General features: G+C 45.4%; 1 protein-coding gene across 1 annotated transcript; it reads right to left on the bottom strand.

Annotated features, from left to right (window-relative positions):
• Positions 1-794: 794 nt before the first annotated feature.
• On the bottom strand, positions 795-21988 carry baz1a (bromodomain adjacent to zinc finger domain, 1A). The gene is made up of 30 exons (XM_008277110.1): positions 21858-21988; positions 21486-21624; positions 18016-18294; positions 17684-17845; positions 16553-16657; positions 15918-16005; positions 15706-15828; positions 13728-13970; positions 13450-13545; positions 12659-12797; positions 11875-12006; positions 11326-11646; positions 10695-10860; positions 10420-10542; positions 10097-10173; positions 9836-9948; positions 9220-9455; positions 8914-9134; positions 8195-8325; positions 7979-8112; positions 7637-7785; positions 7332-7403; positions 7056-7138; positions 6572-6736; positions 6037-6257; positions 5840-5962; positions 5573-5751; positions 3968-4164; positions 3658-3745; positions 795-3466 (listed from the first exon to the last, which is right to left on the bottom strand). The coding sequence occupies exons 2-30, from the start codon at positions 21596-21598 to the stop codon at positions 3291-3293; spliced, it is 4455 nt and encodes a 1484-aa protein (XP_008275332.1). The 5' UTR covers positions 21599-21624; positions 21858-21988; the 3' UTR covers positions 795-3290.
• Positions 21989-22753: the final 765 nt, after the last annotated feature.

Raw genomic sequence — 22753 nt, forward strand, 5'->3', positions numbered from 1 at the left:
TTAGCAAAGTCATAAAAGTGATGTTTTGGTTTTACTTTTTTGTTAATAAGTTTGACATAAAACGTAAAATATTATGAATGAATGAATGACATTTGCTAAACAATAATAGTTTTCAGTTTTAATATGACATTGGGATAAAAATCCACAGCGATGAGATAAAAAGTCTCCATTTATGATCTGAAATTAGGAGATACAAATAAATTATAAGAAAAGTCCAAATTAAAACATATAAGTGATCAGTAAGACCTGTGATGTAAAACTGGGGATAAAAGTAAAAAAAAGAAAAATATGGAGTTTGGAACTTATAAAATACAAAAATGCTGCTTCAGTAAAACAAAGTCACACCAAATAACATCCGCTAAAACTGACTTTTTTCTATTTTAACTTCTACTTTAGCACCTTTTTAAAGCTTTACTTGTTATCGAGTGTTTTTAGACGGCTGCGTTGGTTCTTTAACACCAGACAACAGGTGTGTTTGTTCAAATTAAGACACCTGAAAGTGATCATTTCAGCTACAATATCAAAAAATATGAAATTAAAAGCAATAAGATTAAAAATAAAAAATGTGACATAAAATTCTAGATTTGTAATTTATTTTTTAAAAAGAAAGGTCAAATTTATGAGATAAAAAGCAAAGGGTTAAAATAATTAAGTAAAAATGACCAATCTACGCTGAGAAATTAAAACATTTCACTCAAAAAGTGTAAATTATGAGATGAAAACTCACAATGACGTCGTTAAATCCAAACATTGTGAACAAAAAAACAAAGTGTGTGAAGATCAAGAGGCTCCAGTCGCTTATAAAAAGTCAATTTATTTTTACATTAGAACAACAAACAGCGTCAGAGGCGGCAGCTAGCGTCATAAATAAAGACAACGCAGAGACTTGAACTAAATAAATACACAGCAGAGGGGGAGGCAGGGGAGGCAGGGGGGAGTGTAGTGTCTACAGCTCACCTGCATCCGACACACAAACACCATCGTCATCAGAGAGGAAGAACAAAACAAACTAAAGCAGGAAAAGTCGCAGTAGTCAAAAAATACAAAACTACAAATCCACAGAGGCCTCACAGCTCAGGTTCTTAAAGGGACAGTTCAACGTTTACCGTCTGGAGGCAGGTTTAGAGTCACCTCCTCTGATTTTAATCCAAACCCAAGAGTCATTTTACAGATTTTAATCTGAGACAAGGCTCAGTTTTTATTTTAATTTTTGTTCAGATGTTGTTTTTAAAGCAGCTCGTGTCTGCAGCGTATCAAAGATGCACCGACAACTAGAACTAAATCACTGTGACACTGAGGGAAACATAAAAATAGACAGAATCTCAATGGAGTTCTGAACTGTAGTTTTCTCTGAAGTGGAATCCTGGAGGTTCGTTCTAAAGCACACCAGAGATTTCTATTCTCAGGAACTTTAAATGACGTTAAATCTGAAAACACAGATTTAATAGTGAGTTCAGATTTGACCGAGTTGGGACTTCAACAGTGAGCAAGTTACTACTAAAATACGCTGAAGAACGCCTAAAAACAGACAAAGTGTGAATGGAGTTCTGAACTGTGTTTTTCTCAAAATATTTAAGTGGATTTCTGGAGGCTAACCGACAGCCTGACTCCACATAATAAACTGTTGAACTATTCCTTTACGCTCAGGTGTTTCTCCAGGAAACAAACAGTTTCTTCCAGGTGAACTCACACTTTGATGGATTTTGTGTCCTGAGATCTAGAAGTTTCTGTCACAACGGAACCGATCGCCTCCTGAAGATCAACAATCTGATTAAACGTCCTCCAGTGTCCTCTTTTCTTTGGGTAAAATATATATTTTAATTTTCGACATGGAGGCGGAGTCGTGGCTACAGTGGGCGGGGCCTGTGCGTTTAGAGGCGTGGTCAGATAATTTGGGGGAGGAGCCACACACTGATGAAACCTGGAGATTAAACTACAGAAGTCTGTGGAAGCCAAAACAGAAATAACTCACTAAATCCAACTGAAACTTGTTTCCACTGGAAAGTATTTACAATTTCAAAATTCATTTTTTAGTTTTGGTGTTTGAAAATGTAACAAAAGCTGAAACAACAAGGTCTGAATGGAGTTGATGAACTTCACCTGAATTTTTAACGAAAACCTTGTCGATGTTTTTTCTTTTTTTGGTGCCAAAACTAAATGTTCAACTCAAACTGAACTCACTTTACAAACTGGACTCTGGACTGAAAACCAAACAGACATCTTTTTAACTGGACCTTAAAAATTTAATAACCTTCAAAACAAAACGACCTCAAATCAGAACATAAATGTAAATAAATCCAGTCTGCAGGTTGGTGCTGCGACGTCCTAAATCAAAGGTCTACTTACTGAAATGCAACCTGAGCTTTCGACCGCAAAACAAAGAGTCTCTGAGCAGGTAAGGTGGTCATGTGATCACAGGTGAGTGAGAACTCTGGATAATCGATTGTCCACTTTTAAACTGATCAACAAACGTCGTGACCTATTCTTGTTAGTATGAATAGTTTCTGGTTTCCCTCCTTTCTGGCAGTAAACTCAACATCTTTCCACCGTTTTCTGACATTCGTGACACCAAACAGTTAATGGATTAATCCAGAAAACGATCAGCAGATTAATTAAACGTGAACCTTTAGTTGCAGCCCTATTTTGGTCCACGTGTTGTCATGTGACCACGGTTGTAAATGTCCTGAAGAAGGCCATGAGATGCAGCTGAAAGCACCAGAACCTTTAACCTGAGATTCCCGAGAGTCTCCTGTTTTTTTTCTCTCTCACAGTGGCAGGTTTTTATTTTTCAAACAGCAAAATGAAATCTTTAAACTCAAATGTGTGTAAACGGAATCACTTTCCTCAGGTTTCCGTTCGTTGAGCAGCTGCTCCGCTTCAGGAAAAACCAGCTGCACCATTACAAAAGAAGATTCAAATCAAACCGGGTCCCTGAGCGAGCGTTAGCGGCCTGATGTCAGTGCAAAGCTCAAGTTCTTTAGTGGTTTTTGCTTCTCTGGTTAAAGGGAACCTCAGCTGGGACTCTACTGTCTCTACTGTCCTACAGCACCACAGGAATGTGTCTGCTACGTGTCCGCCGTCCATCCACGCCTCCGTCGGCCCGCAGCTCTGCTCCGGCCAGGTGAGCAGGCGAGAGGGGGCGGAGCCACAGCGCAGAACGTCTGAGGTGAGTTTTAACCGAAATCAGCTCCAACTAGTTTTAAATGCTGCTCCGGCCCCTCCTCCTGCCCTCTGGACCAATCAGAGTGCGGCGGCGTGGACGGCAGTGAGGTCACGGCGGTGCGTTTGGTTCAGTGCCGGGAGCGCTTGGCGGGCGGGGTGGAGCCGCGCTCTGATAGGCCGAGCCTGCTGAGCTCGGAGTGGAAGAACTCCTGAAGACGGTGGCCGGCCTTGGCCTCGTTGGTGTGCCGGGGGTTGTACTGGAGGCAGTTGGAGAACATGAGCTCCACGTCTGAGATGAACTCGCCTGCAGAGGAACATTCAGGATTAGCTTCACACCCACGGCTACGTCTCAAAGCAGTTTAGTAGAGACCTCTGTTTAGCAGGGAACTCCTTTCAGATTCCTCTTGGATGTAGTTTCATTTATAAACGGACGTGTTCAGCGCTGATGGACTGAACCAGATCTGATCTAACTGATTAAATCCTCGTCTGTCTCACCTGCTGTCTGGTATTCACAGTTGTTGACTTTCTCTCTGATGGTGCTCAGAGCGATCGGCTTCTTGATGATGTCATAGTAGTCGGGAACCTGCACAGGTGAACACAGACAGGTGAGTTATTGTGTCCCGTAGAAGGAGACACGCAGCAGCAGCTACAAGTCTGACTGAAGCTCAGTTCAATCCCGACTCAGACTCATCTGGCGGCTCATCAACATGTTTTACATCCAGCTGAGTCTCTCTGTCCTTCCTGTGTGTCAGTGTGGGTGGAGCTTATTTCTGATCATTTTAAACGCATCAGTGGATCTTCATACCTGCGTCCTGGACACCAGCTTCATGAACGGCCAGCTGTCTTCGTGTCTGACCAGCTCCACGGTCAGCTGTTCGCAGGCCGACAGCTCATGGACGCCGTGGTTCCTCCCAGAGGAGCGCCGGCTGGACGAGGAGGCCGAGGACGAGGAGGAGGACGGTGGGAGGACGGGTCGGACGGGTTTCGGAGGCGGAGCAGCGTCTGGGGGAGGAGCAGCAGAGGAGCAGGTTTACCTCACAGGATCAGAACCACCTGGTTTCACTTCAGTCCACATGAACCTGCCTGGACCTCCATGTTCACCTTTTACTGACTGTGACACGTGTCGTTTACCTGAACCTGACAGGTAAACAGTTCTGATTGGTTCCTCTCTGACCGCTGAGTCGGTGTTTACCTGTTGCACATGTTTACTGGCTACTGATTGGTTGATCAGAGGGCTGAACTAGAAGCCCGATTAGTGGGTTATCAGGTATGTCGAGCCTAAGTCAGAGTTTTCAGCGTCACGAAGGTGGCTCTCTTTTTACCTGCTACATCTCCATGGTAACCAATGCCGTGGAGCTAGATCTCCATGGTAACTGATGCTGTGGAGCTAGATCTCCATGGTAACTGATGCTGTGGAGCTAACCTGATCAAGAGCAGGTTATGTTCAGAGTTTCAGATTTAAATCGACTGAAAGAGTGTCTCCCTCTAACCAGATCGTTTCCTCACTGTTATTTAAGACGCGTTAAACGCATAGACTGTATAAAAGATGGTCGTAGCTACTGTGACCACCCGTTGGTTTCTGCACTGGAAAATGAAGCCAGGATTTTGCTACTTCCTGGTTGATATCTTGGATTTTTGGAGCCAGTGACGCAAAAATCGTGGGAGGGGGGCGGAGCCATAGGAGCAGCGATTGGTCAGACGGATTGAGAGGCAGACGAAGCGAGCTTCATCTGCATCGTTGCTGCCGACTGTCAATCAAGGCAGCCACGCCCCTTGCCCCGCAAAGTTTTGACGATTTTTAAAAAATTCAGTATTGATTTATTTTCAGATTGGCCACCTGATCTCTGGATTTGACCATGAAAACTAATAAGAAAACAATCCTGAGCTGCAGGAATGCAGTATTTGGTGATCTGTGATCACTTCTTTTCCAATTCACGTCTATGGGAGCCAGGGCTTTTTGGAGCCAGGATTAGCGGACGTAGTGATATTGCAGGTTTTTGACACTTCCGGGTTGGCTTCATTTTTCAGGGCCGGTTGCTACGTCCATCTTTTATACAGTCTATGGTTAAACGCCTCCTTGCATGTGAACAGAGTCTGAAGCAGAAAGCCTGAGTTGACAGAGAAAGTTGAACCACCTTCGTGAGACCTGTGATCTCCGACTGGAGCTTTAGTTTATGTCGAGCCGACTTACACAGAGAAAGCCTGAATCTGTTGAACTGGCTTCATAGCTCGCCCCTCAGACAACTAATTCATCAGTAATTAGCTGCTTTCTGTTTTTGTATTTATCGTTTTTTTAATTTGTTTATGAGGCTAATTGAGGATTGGTTGTTTACTGCTTTCTGATTGGCTGTTTACTGCTTTCTGATTGGCTGTTTACCTGTGTGCAGGTGTTTGCTGATTGGTTGTTTACCTGTCGGAGATCTCTTGCGGGATTCGCTCTGACCAGGTGAGGTTTTGGTGTGGCTGTTCGGTGCCAGGATCTCTTGGCTCAGACGGGCGCTGTTCCGACTCCCAGAGCGGGGCGGAGCTTTACCACCAGACGCTGTGTTGGTCTTTGATGTAGGGGGCGTGGCCTTTTTCCCTGAGGACCTGCAATTAGACGGAGTCAGTAAACTGGGATCAGGAGGAGTTTAAACTGGGACATTAAACTGTGATCAGGATTGCAGCAGATACTCACTTGGAGGCTGATGAGTTTTTCCCAGATGAGGCGTTACTGTTCTTGGGCGTGGCCTGTTGACTTTTGGGCGTGGCCTGCTGGCTCTTGCCTTTAGGGGGCGGAGCCTGGCTCTTCTTGGCGCTGCTGAGATACAGAGAAGTTATGTTTCAGACTGATCACAACGCTGACGGACCGAGCCGAAGTATTACCACACTCACCTCACAACAACTTCTTCCTCCTCCTCCTCTGACTCCACTTCCTCTTCAGACTCCTCCTCTTCCTCCTCAGACTCCTCCTCCTCCTCTTCCTGGTCATCGTCCTCCTCCTCTTCCTCCTCCTCCTCCTCCTCGTCGATGGAGGAGCGCTGACGGGACGGGACGCGGCTGGATCTCTGTTTGGGTCGACAGTCTGGACAGAACCAGTCTCCCTCTGGAACCGACTGAGACACCGAGAAAAGGTGTGTGTTTAGCGTTAGCATGCTGCTAATACAGACACTTCCTAAAGCTGCTTCACAATAAAAGACTGCCACTAGTGATGCGCTTTGTTTCAGGAGCTGCTGGTTATTAGTTCGGTTAGTTTTACAATTAGAACTAGAAACCAGTTTATGTAAGAAAGTGAAGAGTAAACCAAGTGAGATCAGCAGTATGCAATTAAAACAACCAGCTAATTAAGAACTAAAGTGGGGCCTCAGGCAGTAGGTGTAGCCTGTTTACCTTAAGGCGGGGCCTCAGACAGTGGGTGTGGCCTGTTTACCTTAAGGCGGGGCCTCAGACAATGGGTGTGGTGTCCTCGGTCACAGTTGTCACACAGCAGCATATTGTCGGCGTCTCCTTTGCGTCTGCAGATGCGGCAGCGAGCGTTGAGGATGGAGCGAGACCAGAGGACGCTTCGCTCCAGACTGGACAGGTGGACAAACACCTGCAGACATCCAAAAGGTGCACACAGGTAAGAGAGTTAACATGACACAGACATCCAGAACTGTAACGACACCGACTACAGCTGCATGTTTCTGAAATTGTATTTACTGTAGTTTTTATTTCACAGGTAGCATGAGTGAAATTTCATTAATACTGATCAGAACAATCCACATCTAAACTTTCTTAATAATTCTTTCAGGACCAGAACTTTGGAACGGGTTCTCGACGCCTAATCCACCAACGAGCAACACCTCCAACAGCCAATGAGAGCAGATCCTTCAGAATTTGGATTATAAACAAGAAGATAGTGTTTTTCTGACCTGAGAGAGGCTGGAACACGACTGCAGAGAATCCCTCCATCGCTCCAACACCGTCTTCACCACCCGACCGCTGTCGCTGCCATCTGACAGACACACAAACAAGCAGAGTCTGAAGTCATCTTCATCAGCTGAATAGAAATTTAACTGACTCTTCTGATACTGAGATTAACTCAAAATATGGTTCCACTGATGGAGGAATCATGAAAGAAGTCTGTTGAACACAACAGTGATCTTTAGTTAAACTCTGCTGTCTGGAGGATTTATCACAAGTCCTACCATCACTGGCCTGGTCCTCGTCTTTCTTCTTGTTCTTCTTCACCTTCTGGTCCTTCTTTGAGTCATCGTCACCTGCAGGTTATCAGACAGGTGTCACTATTTACAGTAATTACAATAAAAACTGTTTAGTACACCTGTATCTTTGATGCCTGTAGTTTTAGATGCTCAGTCAAACTTTGCCAACATCTTGCTAAAACTTTTCTTTAACCTTTGATGTGTCACTTGTTCAGATCCTGAACACGGTCCTGGATTCTTCCAGACCCTTACAGGCTGTTCCAGACCTTTCCAGGCCTGCACAGACTCACCCAGCGGAGCTTTGAGGAAGCGTCTCTCGATGCCTTGCTCGATGTGAGTGAGGGCCTGAGCCAGGATTCGTACGGAGCTGCTGATGGCCTGAGGAGTGCCGCTGCCGCTGGTCCCGCCGGTTGCCGAGTTGGACTTCAGCTCCTGCAGCCTGGAACACAAAACACACATTCAAACAACGCACACGTAAACAAACACGACAACACACAGGAGCAGTGAGGTCTGAGCTCAGAAAGGCTGAAAACCCTCATATGAACTGTGATGCATTCACTGTCATCACGTCAGTGCTGTGATTGGACAAACTGCACCATGTGACCGAGTCTCACGTCTACCTGTCTGCGTACCTGTCTCTGGCTCTCAGGTGGGCGGAGTCCACCTCCATGGCCTCCTCTCGTCCGTTCATCCCTGCACCGTCAGAACTCAGCAGCTCGTAGTTTCCTGCTTCCAGCGCTGAGCGCCACACCTGTCGGTCCATCACCTGAACACCAACAGAGTCACACAGGTGAGTCTGAGGATACCTGCTGGTTCTGTCGTCTGCAGCCATCAGCAGGTGTACACACCTTCAGAGTTCCCAGAGTTCCCTGGTGGATGCGGTCCTCAATGTCCAGCAACAGGTCCCTCAGCCTCCGCTCCATCACAGACTCGGCTGCAGCAGTGCATTCTGGGACAGATTGGGACGACTCCGGGTCATCTGGACCAACAGGACAGGTGTGTTTACAGGTGTGTCAAAGGTCATCATATCACAGGTACTTTACCTGTGTGGTATCAGTAATTGTTGGAGTACAGCAGATTACCTGTGTGTGTCACCTGCATATTTAACCATAAATTACTGTGTATTTATCTGTTTATTTTCATATGTGTTGACCTGATTATTAGATAAAAAAATCACCGGTACATTACCTGAGCATTCACCTGTACTGACTTCTGGTAATCTGTGTTTTTACCTCTGCCTGTTAATTTACCTGTCAATCTGTGTGATTTTCTGTTTTTTACTTCTGTTTACTTGTGTTTATACTTCTATAACCTGCATGTTTAGGTTTATTTACCTACAGGTTTACCTGTGTATTCACCTGTGTTTTTACCTGTTTATTTATCTCTGTTAAATGTGTATTTACCTGCATATTTACCTGTATATTCTACTGTCTATGTACATTTACTCGAATTTGCCTTTTTATTTACATCTTTTTTTTTTTTTTTAACCTGTGTGCTTACCTGTGTATTCACCTGTTTTTTTTACCTGTGTGTTTACCTTTTTCTGGGTGTTTACCTGTGTTCTTACCTGTGTGCCTGTACTTGCTGGTGTCGCAGGTCTGCAGCAGCTGTTGCAGTCTGTCTCTCTCCTGCAGCAGCGCCTCCTTCAGGCCACTTTCTCTGTGACCTCGCGGGTTCAGAGCTTCGATCAGCTGATCCACTTCCTCCACTGAGCTGTAGAACGACCACTGGTTGGGACGGTCGACAGGTGGGCCGCAGGTGTGGAGGGGGGCGGGGCTTGAGCCGACACTGTCAGGGTTAGAAATGATTAGAAAGCTCTTTCACCTCTTTACCTGCTTCAGCCTCGTTATAAACCGTCACCTCTGAGACCCACCTTCCTTCAGTGGCCTCCTCCTTCAACTCCACCACCTCCATCTTGGTCGCGGCGTCCTGAGCAGGTTTGGGCCGCGGCTGCAGCATGTCCTCTGTCAGGCCGAAGCCGTCGTCCTCCACAAACAGCACAGAGGCCGATGGGAGGAGCCAATAGCGGCGGTACAGCCGGTCTCTGCCCAGAGGCAGCAGGCAGGTGCAGGCTGCCGCCTTCTGGATCCTCTCTTGAAGCTCCCGAACCTGCGGAGACCAACCAGAACATCAGAACCACAATTCTGTTTAGCTCTAACAGTAAAGCAGGTCCAGCCAACCAGGACTCCTTCAGATTCCTACAGACACAATATTTATTAAGCTGTAAAAATAGCATTCAGTTTCTTCACAATAAGAGTTTTTTATTTGTCTCAGAACTCTCTGGGCCTAAAGAACAAATTCTCTTTTTCTACTTTAGATAATATTGTTTTGGATTTTATTTTGTCCGGATATTTAAGGAAGAAGCTGGATTGATCCTAAAAGGCTGCTGATGTAGAACTTTCATCCTTATCGAAGCAGACTGATGAGAGCATATCGACCTGCCTACACAGACCTACAGCTACAGAATCAGCAGTGAGTCTGGTTCTGACCTTCTCCTGTTCGTTCTCCAGCTCCTCTGCAGTCAGGCTGGTCGGAGGGCAGGACGAGGGTTTGGAGTCACAAGTTGTCTCTTGCTGCCGTTTTTCTTTCTGGTTCACTTTAGCTGGAAGAGAAACAACAAACAGATTTTATATCAGACCACATGTGCAGCATGAAGTCAGCTTTTACTGGCGAAACAACAGTGTGCAGGTTTGTTGTTTAAAAAGCAGAAAGGAAACCTGCAGGACTCACATTTTTAAATAAATTATTACCTTTAATCGTCTTCTTGCCGCTGGATGAAGAGTTCTGACCCTCGTCATCCTCAGCCTGATGTTCTGCAGGAGTTTCACTGCAGATAGAGGATTGTAAATACCACATTAAATCTACTTTAGCACCTGTTTTACTGTCAAACAGACCAAAGACCTCGATGAAAAGAAAGATTTACATCAACAGCATGTAACTAAAATCCTCATCAATTAATCATAAAACACAACACGGACGTGGACGAGCAGCAGAAAAGAACATCATGTGAAGCCAACGATGTGGTGAATCACACATGTTGAATTTAGCTTCACATGAGACACTCGGTTCCTACCCGTTCGTCTGGCCTCCTCCCTTCTCCTCCTTCAGCTTCTCCTCCTGCTCCTTCAGCTTCTCCTCCTTCTCCCTCATCCTCTGCTCCTGCTCCCTCAGCTTCTCCTCTTTACGCAGACGAACCCTGAAAGTCAACAATTAAAACAGTAATTAATAACTGTGTGTGTTGTTTATCATAGTGTGAATACCATGTGTGTACTTATGTGTAACTCTCTGTGTGTATACCTGCATATCTGTACATGTACACCTGTATAATGTGTGTGTACACCTGCATACCTGTGTGCAGCCTCCTCTCTCTCCCTGCGGTGCTGTTCAGCTCTGATCTCTCTCAGCTCCTGTTTGGCGCCTCTTTGTTCCTCCACACTGTCTTCAATCAGATCTCTGCTGGACGCCAACGTCAGCAGCTTCCCCACCAGAGCCTGCAGGATCCTCAGCTTCTCCCCTATAAATACACAATCAATACTGATCAATACCATCAGTACACAGCAGAGCTTGCAGGATCTTCAGCTTCCATCCATAAACACACACTGAGGCGTCCCTGTTGCAGTCAGGAGCCGTGAAACTGGAACTTGTGAACAGTGTGAGTTTCATAACTGAACTCTGAACTAGACCATTTGAATCTTTTAGAACTGGACTTTTAGCTCTCGTGGTTTGAGAACTGCTGATAAAAATGAAAACGTACGGTCACTGAAAACAGGATCGGCCCAATAAAGGTGTATTCAGGACTAAACAGGTGTTCTGAGTCCTATTTGGAACGTTAGCGCTGCTCAGCTAGCGAGTGTTTTTGTTTACAGTAGATCAGCGCTGCAGGTGTTCAGCTGATCCAGGTGAAGCTGCAGCAGAGTGATGCTAACACTAACGCTAACATCAGAATCTGATCACGGTCTCTGATTGGTCGGCTGCTCACCTGGTGTGAGGTCATACACCGACGTGCACGACAGCCTCTTCAGCAGCACTGGCTCGGCCAACCGCAGCTCCACGCACGGGTCGTCCATCAGCGTGAACCCCCCCTGCTTCTGGTAGCGCAGCTTGGCATTGCCATGGTTACAGTCGGCGCCGGACGCCAGGATGTGCAGGCGAAGGATCTCCGACAGCGTGCAGCTGTCCAGGTCCAGCTGCTTCAGGCTGCAGCCCTGGTGCAGCTGAGGCCACGCCGCCGCCAGCGAGGCCACGGCGCTCAGAGCCGAACGGGTCGGGTCAGAATCATCGTCCAGAGCCTCCGACAGGTCTGCACACACACGAATTACATACACAACATGTTATACACACATTACACACGCAACATGTTCATGTACAGTTTGAACACAGCGCCCCCGTGTGGTCAGCTTCCAGATAACAGAACGTTGTGTGAGACCTCCTGGTTCTGAGTTTTGTTCTTACTTTAGGAAACATAGACTGATGACAGAACCAACAGCAGGTTCTGGTTGTGTTATGTTGGTGTGTGTCTGTGTGGTACCTTCAGCCTGTTCTTTAGCCAACTCCTCCTGCTCCTCGTCCAGAGCCTGAAAGATGGCTGACAGGAAGAAGAACAGCAGCTCACACAGAGGACCTTCAGGATCAGAACCCACCAGAGCCTCCTCCAGAACCTCTGTGGAGAAAGAACATCTATTAGAACCAACACAACATCTGTCAGAACCTCCAGAACTTGATGAAAAGGAAACATCTGTCAGAACCTGTAAAACCTATGCAGGGAGAGAACCTCTTTCAGAACCAGCACAGAGGAGATAATCACCTCTCAGAACCTCAAAATAAAACAAATATTAAGACACACTGAAGTCTGAGAACCTTTGAAAACCATCAGTCAGATCCAACACCATATCTATCAGAACCATCTCTTGTTAGAACCAAGCGAACCTCCAGAACACCTTCTAAGTCCTGTTTTAAACAATAAAACCTCTCCGACGTCTACAGCCATCAGCATTAGAACCAACTAAATGTTCTGGAATTACTATATAATATAAGCAAAAGAACCCAAAGAAGATCTATTTAAGCTAAAAGAACCTCTCTCTCTTAGAACCTTTGTGAGAACACAGGGAGTCTGTAGAACCCACTTAGAGTTAGAATCTCTCAGATCACCTCTATGGATTTGTTGAACTTAAAAGACAACAACAGGCTCTGGGATCTCAACTAGAACCTCCAGAACCTGTACTATATCCATCAGTGCAACAGAACCGCAGCATCAGGGAGCAGAAACACATACAGAACCACAGTGTCCAGGAGATTTGTATAAACGTTCTCACCCAGAGAGATGCCCTCGGGGAACTCGTCCTTCAGGTCGAAGGCCTCGCCAAAGGCCCGCAGGAACTCCAGAACCATTAGCGCGTCTCCGAAGAGCTCGGCTGGGAGACGGGTTCTCACTGGAACCGGACTGGGCAGCTCCTGGTGGAACCGACACACACACCACATTGTCATTTTTAAAATGATGCACATCAACAACAAACTTTGTCTATTTATTATTTGATTTTATTGGATCAGAGGTTCTGCTTTCTAAAAAGTGAAAATATGAGAGATAACAGTCCGACCCAAAACTGATCAGGACTCAAAGTGGGTGTTGCTGATGGTTCTACTGTCGTCTACGGGTGGATCCTGTTTGATGCTGCAGGTATTTAATAAACTCCTGAACAGCTGGAAGTAGTCGTCTCACAGCTAGTTCTGTTCTTGTCTGCTAACGTTACCGGGCTGAAGGTGAAATGTCACGTGGTCCAACTTTTACAGAAGAACGAGGATTCAGACATGAAGCTGTTCAGATACAGTCACATGAACAGAAACTAGATTGAATCTAAAAGAGGCTTTACTTCTGTTCAGTATCAGACGTGCTGCTTTAATTGCTTCTTTTCAGTCTCTTTACAGTAAACTGTTCCCCGACTCGTAACGTTTATCGCTTGTTTTTACTATTATTCGTGAATCCTGTCGTGTTTTTTTTCTTTTTTTTAAAATGTGAAACACTTTGTATAAACATTAATATCATCGGACTGATTTCGAGGATATTTCTCCTAATGAACATGTGCTGTGTGGTGGTGCGTTCACTGACCTTCAGGTCTTCACACTCCATGTCCTCTCTGGGTTTGTTCCACAGCTTCAGCCGTTCGGCGTATTTCTTCTTCTCCTCCTTCAGCTTCTCTCGTTCCTGTAAATCAGATTCACAGGCTTCTTTCTGACTGACCTCTTTAATTCTTACTATTTCACCACTTTTATTCAGATTTGTCTCGTCGTTGTGTTTATTCTGTTGTGTCTCTTTGGTTCGTCCCCTGTTGCCTTGAACGTGACTGATTTCATCTTCTAGCAGGATTCAGGTTCTCGTCGACTCACCCTCTCCTTCTCCAGCTTCCGGCGCTCCTTCTCCTCCCTCCTCCTCTGCTTCTCCTCCTCGAACCTCCTCCTCTGCTCCTCCTTCAGCTTCTCCCGGTCCTCCCTCTCCCTTCTCTTGGCCTCCTGAGCCTCCTCCTTCTCCCTCTTGAGCCGAGCTCGGTCCTGAGCCGCCATCGCCATCTCCTCCCTCTGGTGCAGCAGCTTCAGCTTCTCCTCGGCCGCCTTCAGCAGTGACGAGCTCGCCTGGAAACATTCAAAGTGGTCAGAAAACGGCGGCAGGAGCTTTTCTCCTCAGCCTGAGGAGAAGAGTTTCGGCTCCACAGGTGGCTGTTGGTGTATTTAAGTTCCAAGACTCTCAGACAGCAGCAGCATCTGGAAAGACGAGTTCTGCAGCACACGGTAACATAAATTACGTTTAAACGTGAAGCCTCCAGAGTGAGAGAGAAGGCCGCAGTGGTGCAGAAGGTTCATGAACCTGCACACAGGATCATGTCTGCACACTAAAGATAAACTTAGACGAGCTGGTCCATCTCAAATCGATGTTTTTAGAACAATTTCTGTTCAACCGTCTCTTTATTTTAACATCATGAAATCTGGTTATTCATTAAATCATTTGTGAAGTTTTAGCTTCATATATCAGATACTTTGAGAGATTTTTGCTTTTAATCGCCCGTCGATCAACGTTCAGCAGGTTTAAATCTCACAGTGAAATTTTTCAGCTGTTTGAACAAAACATCTGAGGAACTATTGAAGATAAAACATGTCAGTGATTCATAATGTTGGACAAACAGATCAAAAACTCTCTGATTACGAGTCAGTTGAAATGTATAAAAAAAAAAGTGGAGGCATTATGAAAAATCCTATTTTTGAGCCTTTTAACAAATAAACTAAAAAAGCAGAAGTGAACTAGTGATGTTCTCTGGACCACAAGTAGCTGCAGGTACAAAACTAAACATGTAGGAGACGTTTATTATGAAATACTTGGTCACAAAAAATGAAAAGGAAGTTATTTTTGCTTAATTTTCGTAACTGATTGAGCAGGTTTGATACTTTGAACCACAAAACTAAAATATTGGCAGATGCCGTAATGTCTGGACTATAAGCTGCTACTTTCTTCACACGCTTTGAACGCTGCGGCTAATTTATGGATTTTTATGAATTCACCTCGAGACCAAAGTGACGCTGTGAGCGACAACGACAGAGAGACTGAGGAAGTGACGAAGTGATTCTGAGGCTGTTCAGCTCCTGAAGACACTGAAGAAGACGACTTTAGTGGTTTTAGTGCAGGAGGAAGATGAAGATAACGATCAGTGACTTTTCCTGGTAGACTGCTGTAGTTTTATTTCCTTAACCAGCCGTGTTACAGGAACTGTTCAGAAAAAAGCATCTATGGTACGTATCTGTGTACGTTACCGCTACGTATTTAATTAAAAGTTAAAACATCTTTCTGTGTAAATATCTCATGTTCCAACGTGGACACCTACAGCTTAGAGACCAGTGCAGCCTGTATGTGTACACACCTGGTTTTCTGTTAAAAGTTAGTGGGTGTGGCTTTTATTCAGGTGCCTCCATAGTCCAGACATTACGGTAGTCTGATTAGAGTTCTGGAGTTTTAATATGGTTTCATAATTAAAATCATCCAAAATCAGGAAATATTGAATTTATTTCTCTAATATCGCAGGTTCTGAATCAATAAAAATCAATCAAATGAAAATTCAATCAATCTTTAATAATTATTGAGTTATGTTGTTAAAAACAACCTCAAATTTCAAATGCTCAAAAAAAAAAAAGAAAGTTTTATTCTATCTTGGAAATTACCTGATAAATCATCTAAAAGTTCACAAATTATCATGAAATAAATATTCACATTTCATGGTATGAAAATGTCAGACAAATCAGAGATGGTGGAGCAGAAATTGTTCTTAAAGCCCAGATTATAAACTCATGTCCTCTGTCGGACACACAGTGAAGGACCTACCTGTCCAGGTGAGCCCCGTCCTCCACCTTTAGAGGGCGGACTGAAGGGGAACAGCGGCGGCTCATCAGGGAAGAACTGAGAGAAGGTCTGTTCGGACAGCCGGTACTTCATCACTGTGGACGGCTGGAGGAGGCAAAGGAGACGACATGAAGGTGAGCTGGTGTGACTCACCTGTACGGCAGGTACGACACAGGACAGGATGCTGTTCTCACCTTAACCACGATGGTCCCGCCATGAGGCTCACAGTGCTGCTTGAAGAGCAGCTTCAGTCTCTCTCTGGACAGAATCGTCTTCCTACGACTGAGAAACACAAAGTTCATCATTGAAACAACAACTTAAGGACTGAATGTAAACATCAGCTCAGGCTGTTCAGGTCTGTCAGGCACCGGAGACGTAAACGTTCCACCTGCTTTGTGGAAACACCTGAACACTGAATGTGTTTACTGGTCCCAGCTGAATCAGTCACAGAGAATCAGGGCAGACGTTCTAGGGTTCAGTTTTTACACAATCTGGTGCAACAGCGTGTTTTTGAGAATTTGAAATGAGACACGTAGAATAAAGCGACTTTGATCATTTGTCACAGTTTAAGGTTAGATGTGGTAAATTCTCCTGAGTAGTTCAAGGACTGTGGGAAAGTTGAAAACTTCCCAAAGAGTCTTTTCATTTTTAAAGTTTACAGAAAATGTTGTTTCATTTTGGAGATTTTTCTGAACACACCTGCCAGAGGGTTTTGGGTTCAGAGGGTTTAATGATGAACAGTTTCAGCTCCAGTCAGGCGGGAGGTACGTCTGGTGTTTCTGAATCAGCAGGAATGTTTGCATGAGGTCAGACAGGTGAAGCTGCTCACCTGATCTGGTTGGCTTTGACAGTGAACGGTTCGCTGTGCTGGTCCTTCATCATCCTCACTGTGTATTTAAACACTGACGGGCTCAGAGGCTTCTTCTTCTTCCTGCTGAAACATGACGACACACAGAGCTGAGTTTATATCACCTCAGATGACATCACGTTGAACAACACTCTTGTTCTAAACCAAGTTCTTGTTCTTCAGTTTAATAATTTACATCCTGTTCTTTTATCCCACTGTGTGACTTTCCCTTCACCTCAAACAGAAATCTATCGATGTGATCTCTACGATCAGGGTGGATCAATACGTTTTTTTAATTGACTGGTATCCCCACTAACCTGAGCCCAATCCTTTGTTTACATCTGTTGTCACACAAGTGTAGTAACGGCAGAACACAATAAGTGACGGAACACAAACTTGGAATAACTTTGACCAGCAGTGTTATCAATCCATAACTGACAACACTAATTCAGCACAGCTGTCATTTGCCCTGATGTTGTGGTTCGGGTGATTTGGGCCACAAAGGCGGCTCTGTTACAGATACAAACTCTGTCTTAGTTGGTCCCAGTTTGTCTTAAATACTTGAGTTCTGGTTGGAGGTCATGAACCTCCTCAGAGTCTCTGTCATGGTCCCGTTGCTGCTAAACTCCCACAATAATCTCTGCTGCCACCATGAGCTGTAGTCTGAGTGACGCCTCCTCTGGTCTCTACGGGATTAAACAGGAAGAGGCTCCACCTGGTGGAACAACCAGGTACTACAGCTGGTCTATGGTACATCATGTAGAGAATACAGATTTTCTCCATCTGTTGGAGCCTCAGAACATCCTAAACTCTAACCCTAAATCCACCCTCTAACTCTAATGTAGACAGGGTTCTACTGGAGCTTTAGAACAAGGTTCCACCTACAGAACATTACAGAACATGGTGATGCAGTTTTTTCTCTATGCGTTGCAGAGCTCCTCCGTCATCAAGTGTTTACACTGAATTGAGTTTAAGAACTTTAATGTACTTGAAGTGTGTATTATCAGGAACATGCATTCCGATGGAACTTGGTATCTGCAGATACTGGATATTGATGACTGAGATCAGACTCGGGGGCAGAAACACCTGATGAGGACCCTCTAACCTACTGACCCGTTGATTTGTGGCGTTGGACTCTGGAAGGCGTTGGCCTCGTCATCGCTGTCACTGATGACGATGGTGTCACCGTCGGTTGGCTTGGCGTGGCCGTTAGCGGCCGGTGCTCCGTTAGCGCTGGACTGAGGCGAGTGCACTTGCAGGATCTCACAAACATACCTGACAGAGAGAGAGAGAGAGAGAGAGATATGACATCACTCCACCTGCTGCTCGCTGATGTGAATAAACCAACAACTGTTACAGGTCATCAGCTGCTGTGGATGCAGCAGTGTACAAAGAGAACTGGTTTCTATGGTAACCACAGACAAAGATGGCGGCCGGCGCAGCACCTGGCTCCATTGCGCCCGCTGACGTCCACCGTCTCTCCAGGGAAGTAGCGGTCCTTGACGAAGGCGTAGACGTCCTCGCAGAGCTCGGTGAGGCGGCAGCGGCGGCTCAGAGCAGCAAGGTGGAGCAGCGGCGCCACCAGGCTCTGAGGGAAGCTCTGCAGGCTCTGCTTCGCCCGCCGCTCGCTGTCCACCGCCTCCAGGTAGGTGAGGCCCGCTCGACCCGTCAGAGCACAGCTCCACACCAAACTGTTGCACAGGATGGTCCTCTCAAAGAACTCACTGAGGAGGAGGAGGAAGGTTAGTGTTTGTTTTCAGTCTGACAGACAGAATCAAGGCTGGAGGACATTTTTACAAACTGATATGTGACATTTAGTTTTGCTGCAGTATGAAGAAAAACCGGCACTATTCCCCAGATGACCTGAATATTTCTTTTCTTTTTTTTTTAAAGATTATTTTCTGGCGTTTTTGCCTTTATTAGTCAGGATAGTGAGAGAGTGAGAGAGGAAAGGGGTGAGAAGAATGGGGAGAGACCCTGCAGCAAACTGTCGTGAGCGGGAGTCAAACTCACGAACGCAGCATTGGGGAACTACAGCCCCTGTTCATGGGTCGCCCACTCAACCAGGTGAGCTATTGTGGCGCCCTGACCTGAATATTTCTACTTGGAAAGAATAAATCACTTTAGAATGATTTGTACGGGAGGTACAGATAAATAACAATACAGGTGTTTTAATAAAGCTGCTTGTTTGGATCCTTTCTTATCTGGTGTGACTCGGACAAATCGTGCTGCAGAGCTTTAAATGGTTTCACTAATCGTTTCCTCGTGCTGCTGAGAGAGAAGCTGTTATTGGTCGACATCGACTTTTCTTTTTATACAACCAACAGAACTTTGATTTTTGCAGCCAGATCTTCCTCGTCAGTATTCCTCTCCTGAGCTGAGCACATGAGGACCCTGCAGGTCAACAAACTGTGATTTTATGATGTTATAAATGAGAACTGTGAGAGTTTGATTGTTTGTGTTGGTGCCCGACCGAGTTCATTTGGTTTCCTTCACATCTCAGTGTCACAGCTCAAACTAATCATCTTGCAGCTCTACTGATGGTTGTTGACACCAAGAGAATAATTTGCCCAATTCTGCAAAGTGTAAATATTTCTATACACTTTTATTACATACATTCTCTACATTTGCTACACTTGCCTTCTTTACAAAATGTTAAAATCCTTTTTTTGCCATTTCTCCACTTGTCAGCATTTACTGTAAAGCCCCAAAACACCACAACAAATTACTGGGAAGTGAAAACCTACTTGGCAATAAACTGATTCTAAGCACCAGATAGAAACTACCAGGACCATCTGAAATGATATACAAGCTGCATTCTTTTTTTTTTTTTTTAAATCTGCCAAGTTTTGAAGAACATAAATAACTCTGAACAACAAAAATGTAGAATAAACAAGAAATAGTTAAAAATAATCATTAACATCTCTAAGGCAACATCTGACTGTCTGGTGTCACTTGTTTAGGTCATTTCCAGCTAAAAGAAACCTGTTGGTCAGATTTATATTCACTATGGAGGTGAATTAACCCCCTCTGAACTCCATCACCTCACAGAAGTCAGGCTAAGTTGAACAATAAGTGAAAACAGTTTTAAAGCCTCACAGCAGGAACTCAATGCAACAAAAGTCCGTCCACCGTTAGTTACTGACTGATGCTCTTTACAAGAGGTTTCTCTTAAAACACCCCAAAGATGTTCTGTTGGACTCTAGCCCGGACACAGACCGTCCAGGTCGTGGTTTTACTTTCTCGTTTACTGTCACACATTTACGATGCATCTATAAACGTCATCAACACCTTCTGCCCTCATGCAGCCCCATATCATGATGCTGCCAACCTCCGTGCTTCACTGTCAGGACCATGCATCCACTGTGGTGGTCCTGGTCAGGTTCACACCAAACATCTGGACTCCATCTGAGCCCAACACATTGATCTTCATCTGACCAGAGAATGTTCTCCAGCATCCATCAGGCTTCTGTTCGGGTTCTTTAGCAAACTTTCATCTAGATGTTCTGAGCTAAAGAGCAAGCGAGGAGCTTTAGTTGTTCTTATAAACTGTCTTTCACACTGTGTGAGCTTCACACTAACTCTGGTCTCCACTGATAAGCCCTGTGCCAAGTCTGAAGCAGCTGCCTTTGTCTGGTGTTCACAGCTCCATAGTGACAGTAGTTGACTGTCCGTGGAGTCATTGTAGGAGGACGACCACTGCAGCCCTGATCAGTGCTGCTATGGCTCCTTCTGGACCTCCTGGTTACTGCTCACACTGGGCCGCACTGGGTTTTAGTTCCTGGATCCTTTTCCATCTTCTTCCAGTCTCTCAGTCAGATGTTTCTCCTCCTCTGATCAGGTCTTCTCCATGTGGAGCCATGATGCAGACATTGATAGACACAGTCCATAGGTCCAGAACTGAGAAGGTTCTGCTGTTCTCAGCTCGTTGTAGAACCACGTTCATGCTGTTGGACTGACTGGAAACCACAGCTGGACTCAGTTTAGTTTCACGGATCACAGCTAGATTCACTTTTGTTTTATTGAGTTCCTACTTTGGGCCTGAGTTTGACATGTCGCCTTCATAAAGTGTTTGATTGTTTATAACCGGATACACGCCGCTGCTCACCTCAGAAACAACAGTTATTAAGAGATGATAGGATTCTACAACATGTAGGATTCATGTGATGTTCCAGAGATTCTCACTTCTGCTCTACCTGGTGGGTCTCAGCTTGTGATGAATAATGTTGAGGTTTAACTGTAGAACCACCAACCGACTGCTCAGGGTCCAACCTGAACCAAGATGAGGAGTTCTAACAGCACAAACAGCAAAACAACGTTTTCACACAGTCTGTAGTTTGGTTCTGAGGTTCTGAGGCTCTGGCTCCGACTTCAGGACCAATGTTTGACTCCATTTGAAGGCAGAAGCCAAACAGAAGCTGCCTGAGTGAGAAAATTCAGGTTTTACTGAGTTTCTGGAGCCAGAACTCCGCCCCCGGTGCCCGGAGCCGTTAAACCCGGTGGAAGTGCCCTTTAACTGTCCCGGTTTAACGGTCCGGACCGGCTCGGCTCCTCCAGCGGGCCCGACGAGCTAACGGCTAAACTAGCCGAGCTAACCGCCGCTGACAGCTTGCGTTAGCTACCCGGGCTAACAGCCGCTAACCCGCTTTAGCTCGGTTAGCTGGCTAACTTAGCCTCCGTTACACCTGCCCTGACCCGGGTGGTCCGGTCCCGACACCTGCTACCTGCTCTAACCCGCCTCCCAGCCGCTTTTACCCGACTTTCAGCTCGGTTCGGACCGAAACAAGTTCCTATTTTCACTCCGGGTCAACTTGGCTTTTGTTTATCTTGTCTGGAAGTTTGCCAGCCGACCAACTGTCACTCAGGTCCGGCACAGCAGCCCACAGGTGAGCTTGGTGAGCCGGCGGATACTCACTCGTAGGTCCGGAAGATTTCGTGGGTGATCTTGCAGAGGAACACCTCCTCGTCCGGCCGCAGGTCCGCCGGCGGCTTCTGCCGGATGAAGGCTTTTCTGTGGAGAAGCGGCATCTCGGAGCTCCGCTTCACCGGCCGCACTTTGAAAAAAGAGGAGGGAAACCGAGTCACAAACACCGAATATCACAGCACAACTCCGGCCAAACACCTGAAAGTGAGCCACGAAGTGAACCCGGAGCTCCGGGCTGAGCCCAGCGGGGGTCTGAGGTTCGGTTGGCGGCGGCAGCGGGCGGCAGAGCGGGTCTTTTGTTAGACGCGCTGTTAATCTGCCCACATGGAAATGTGCTCTCGGTGTCTGAGCCGACAGACTCACCTCTGACTCGGTTAAACTCTCCGCTCTCAGCCCGGAGCCGCCGACACCCAGCAGGCGACAGCACCGACCGGTTTCTGACCGTCTGTACCGAGTTGTGTAACGATGGAGCGATAATCCGCGGACCGAACTGAGGAACTCGTCCCAGGCTGAGCGGCTCTCAGGCGGCTTGTTGACCAAGTTTTACTCCGCTTCACGGACCCGCTCGGAGCTCGGAAATTTCAGCTCCGCAATCCCTGAATGCACCGTTACTGATAAAACGTGTGTAAAACTCCAGAGTTCACACAGAGAAATAAGATTAATGGCACAAATACACTTCACAAGTTTAGATGTCAAAATCCTTGAATAACAATTTACAATATTGACATCCTACAGGATTATAAATAAGACATATTTGCCTGACAAGTTTAAATATCATTCAGTGTCATTCTACATTATATATATATTTATGTGTGTTTGTGTGTGTGTAAACCTAAATACGTTTAAAATGAAGGTCAAGAGCCTACACTGTTTATTTATTATGTGTTTACTGTTTTATTTTATTGATTTAATGCATTGTGGGTTACAATCACTGTATGAACGGTGGTTTATCAACAAAATTGATCCTGTTGTTGTTGTTGTTGTTATCTGATTAATTTAAATGCTACTGTTAACGGCCCTACATCATATCTATAACATGTTTTATTATATTTATGGAGTAAAGCATGTTTCTGTGAACTGTGCTGTTTTTGTGACGTTATTGTTATTTTTAGAGGTCGTGTTGTGGAAATTTACTGGCCTAATTTAAATATTAAGGTTAAAAATCTTTTAAATAATTCCTTATATAAATTTGCTAAACGGATGCAAAACATATTGTAAAAACGTTCTAATTTCATTCGTTTATATTTTTTATTAAATTG

Source organism: Stegastes partitus, unplaced genomic scaffold (assembly GCF_000690725.1).
Source record: "Stegastes partitus isolate 25-593 unplaced genomic scaffold, Stegastes_partitus-1.0.2 Scaffold89, whole genome shotgun sequence".
Taxonomy (NCBI): Eukaryota; Metazoa; Chordata; class Actinopteri; family Pomacentridae; genus Stegastes; species Stegastes partitus.

What these genes read in the sequence shown, in the direction of transcription:
- baz1a (XM_008277110.1), bottom strand. Translation starts at nt 21,598, where the DNA reads ATGCCGCTTCTCCACAGAAAAGCCTTCATCCGGCAGAAGCCGCCGGCG. An exon ending in CGTGTTCCAGCCTCTCTCAG is followed by an intron (nt 6,737 to 7,055) that starts GTCAGAAAAACA and finishes GGATGTCTGCAG; the next exon opens with GTGTTTGTCCACCTGTCCAG. An exon ending in GTCTGAGGCCCCGCCTTAAG is followed by an intron (nt 6,258 to 6,571) that starts GTAAACAGGCCA and finishes TCGGTGTCTCAG; the next exon opens with TCGGTTCCAGAGGGAGACTG.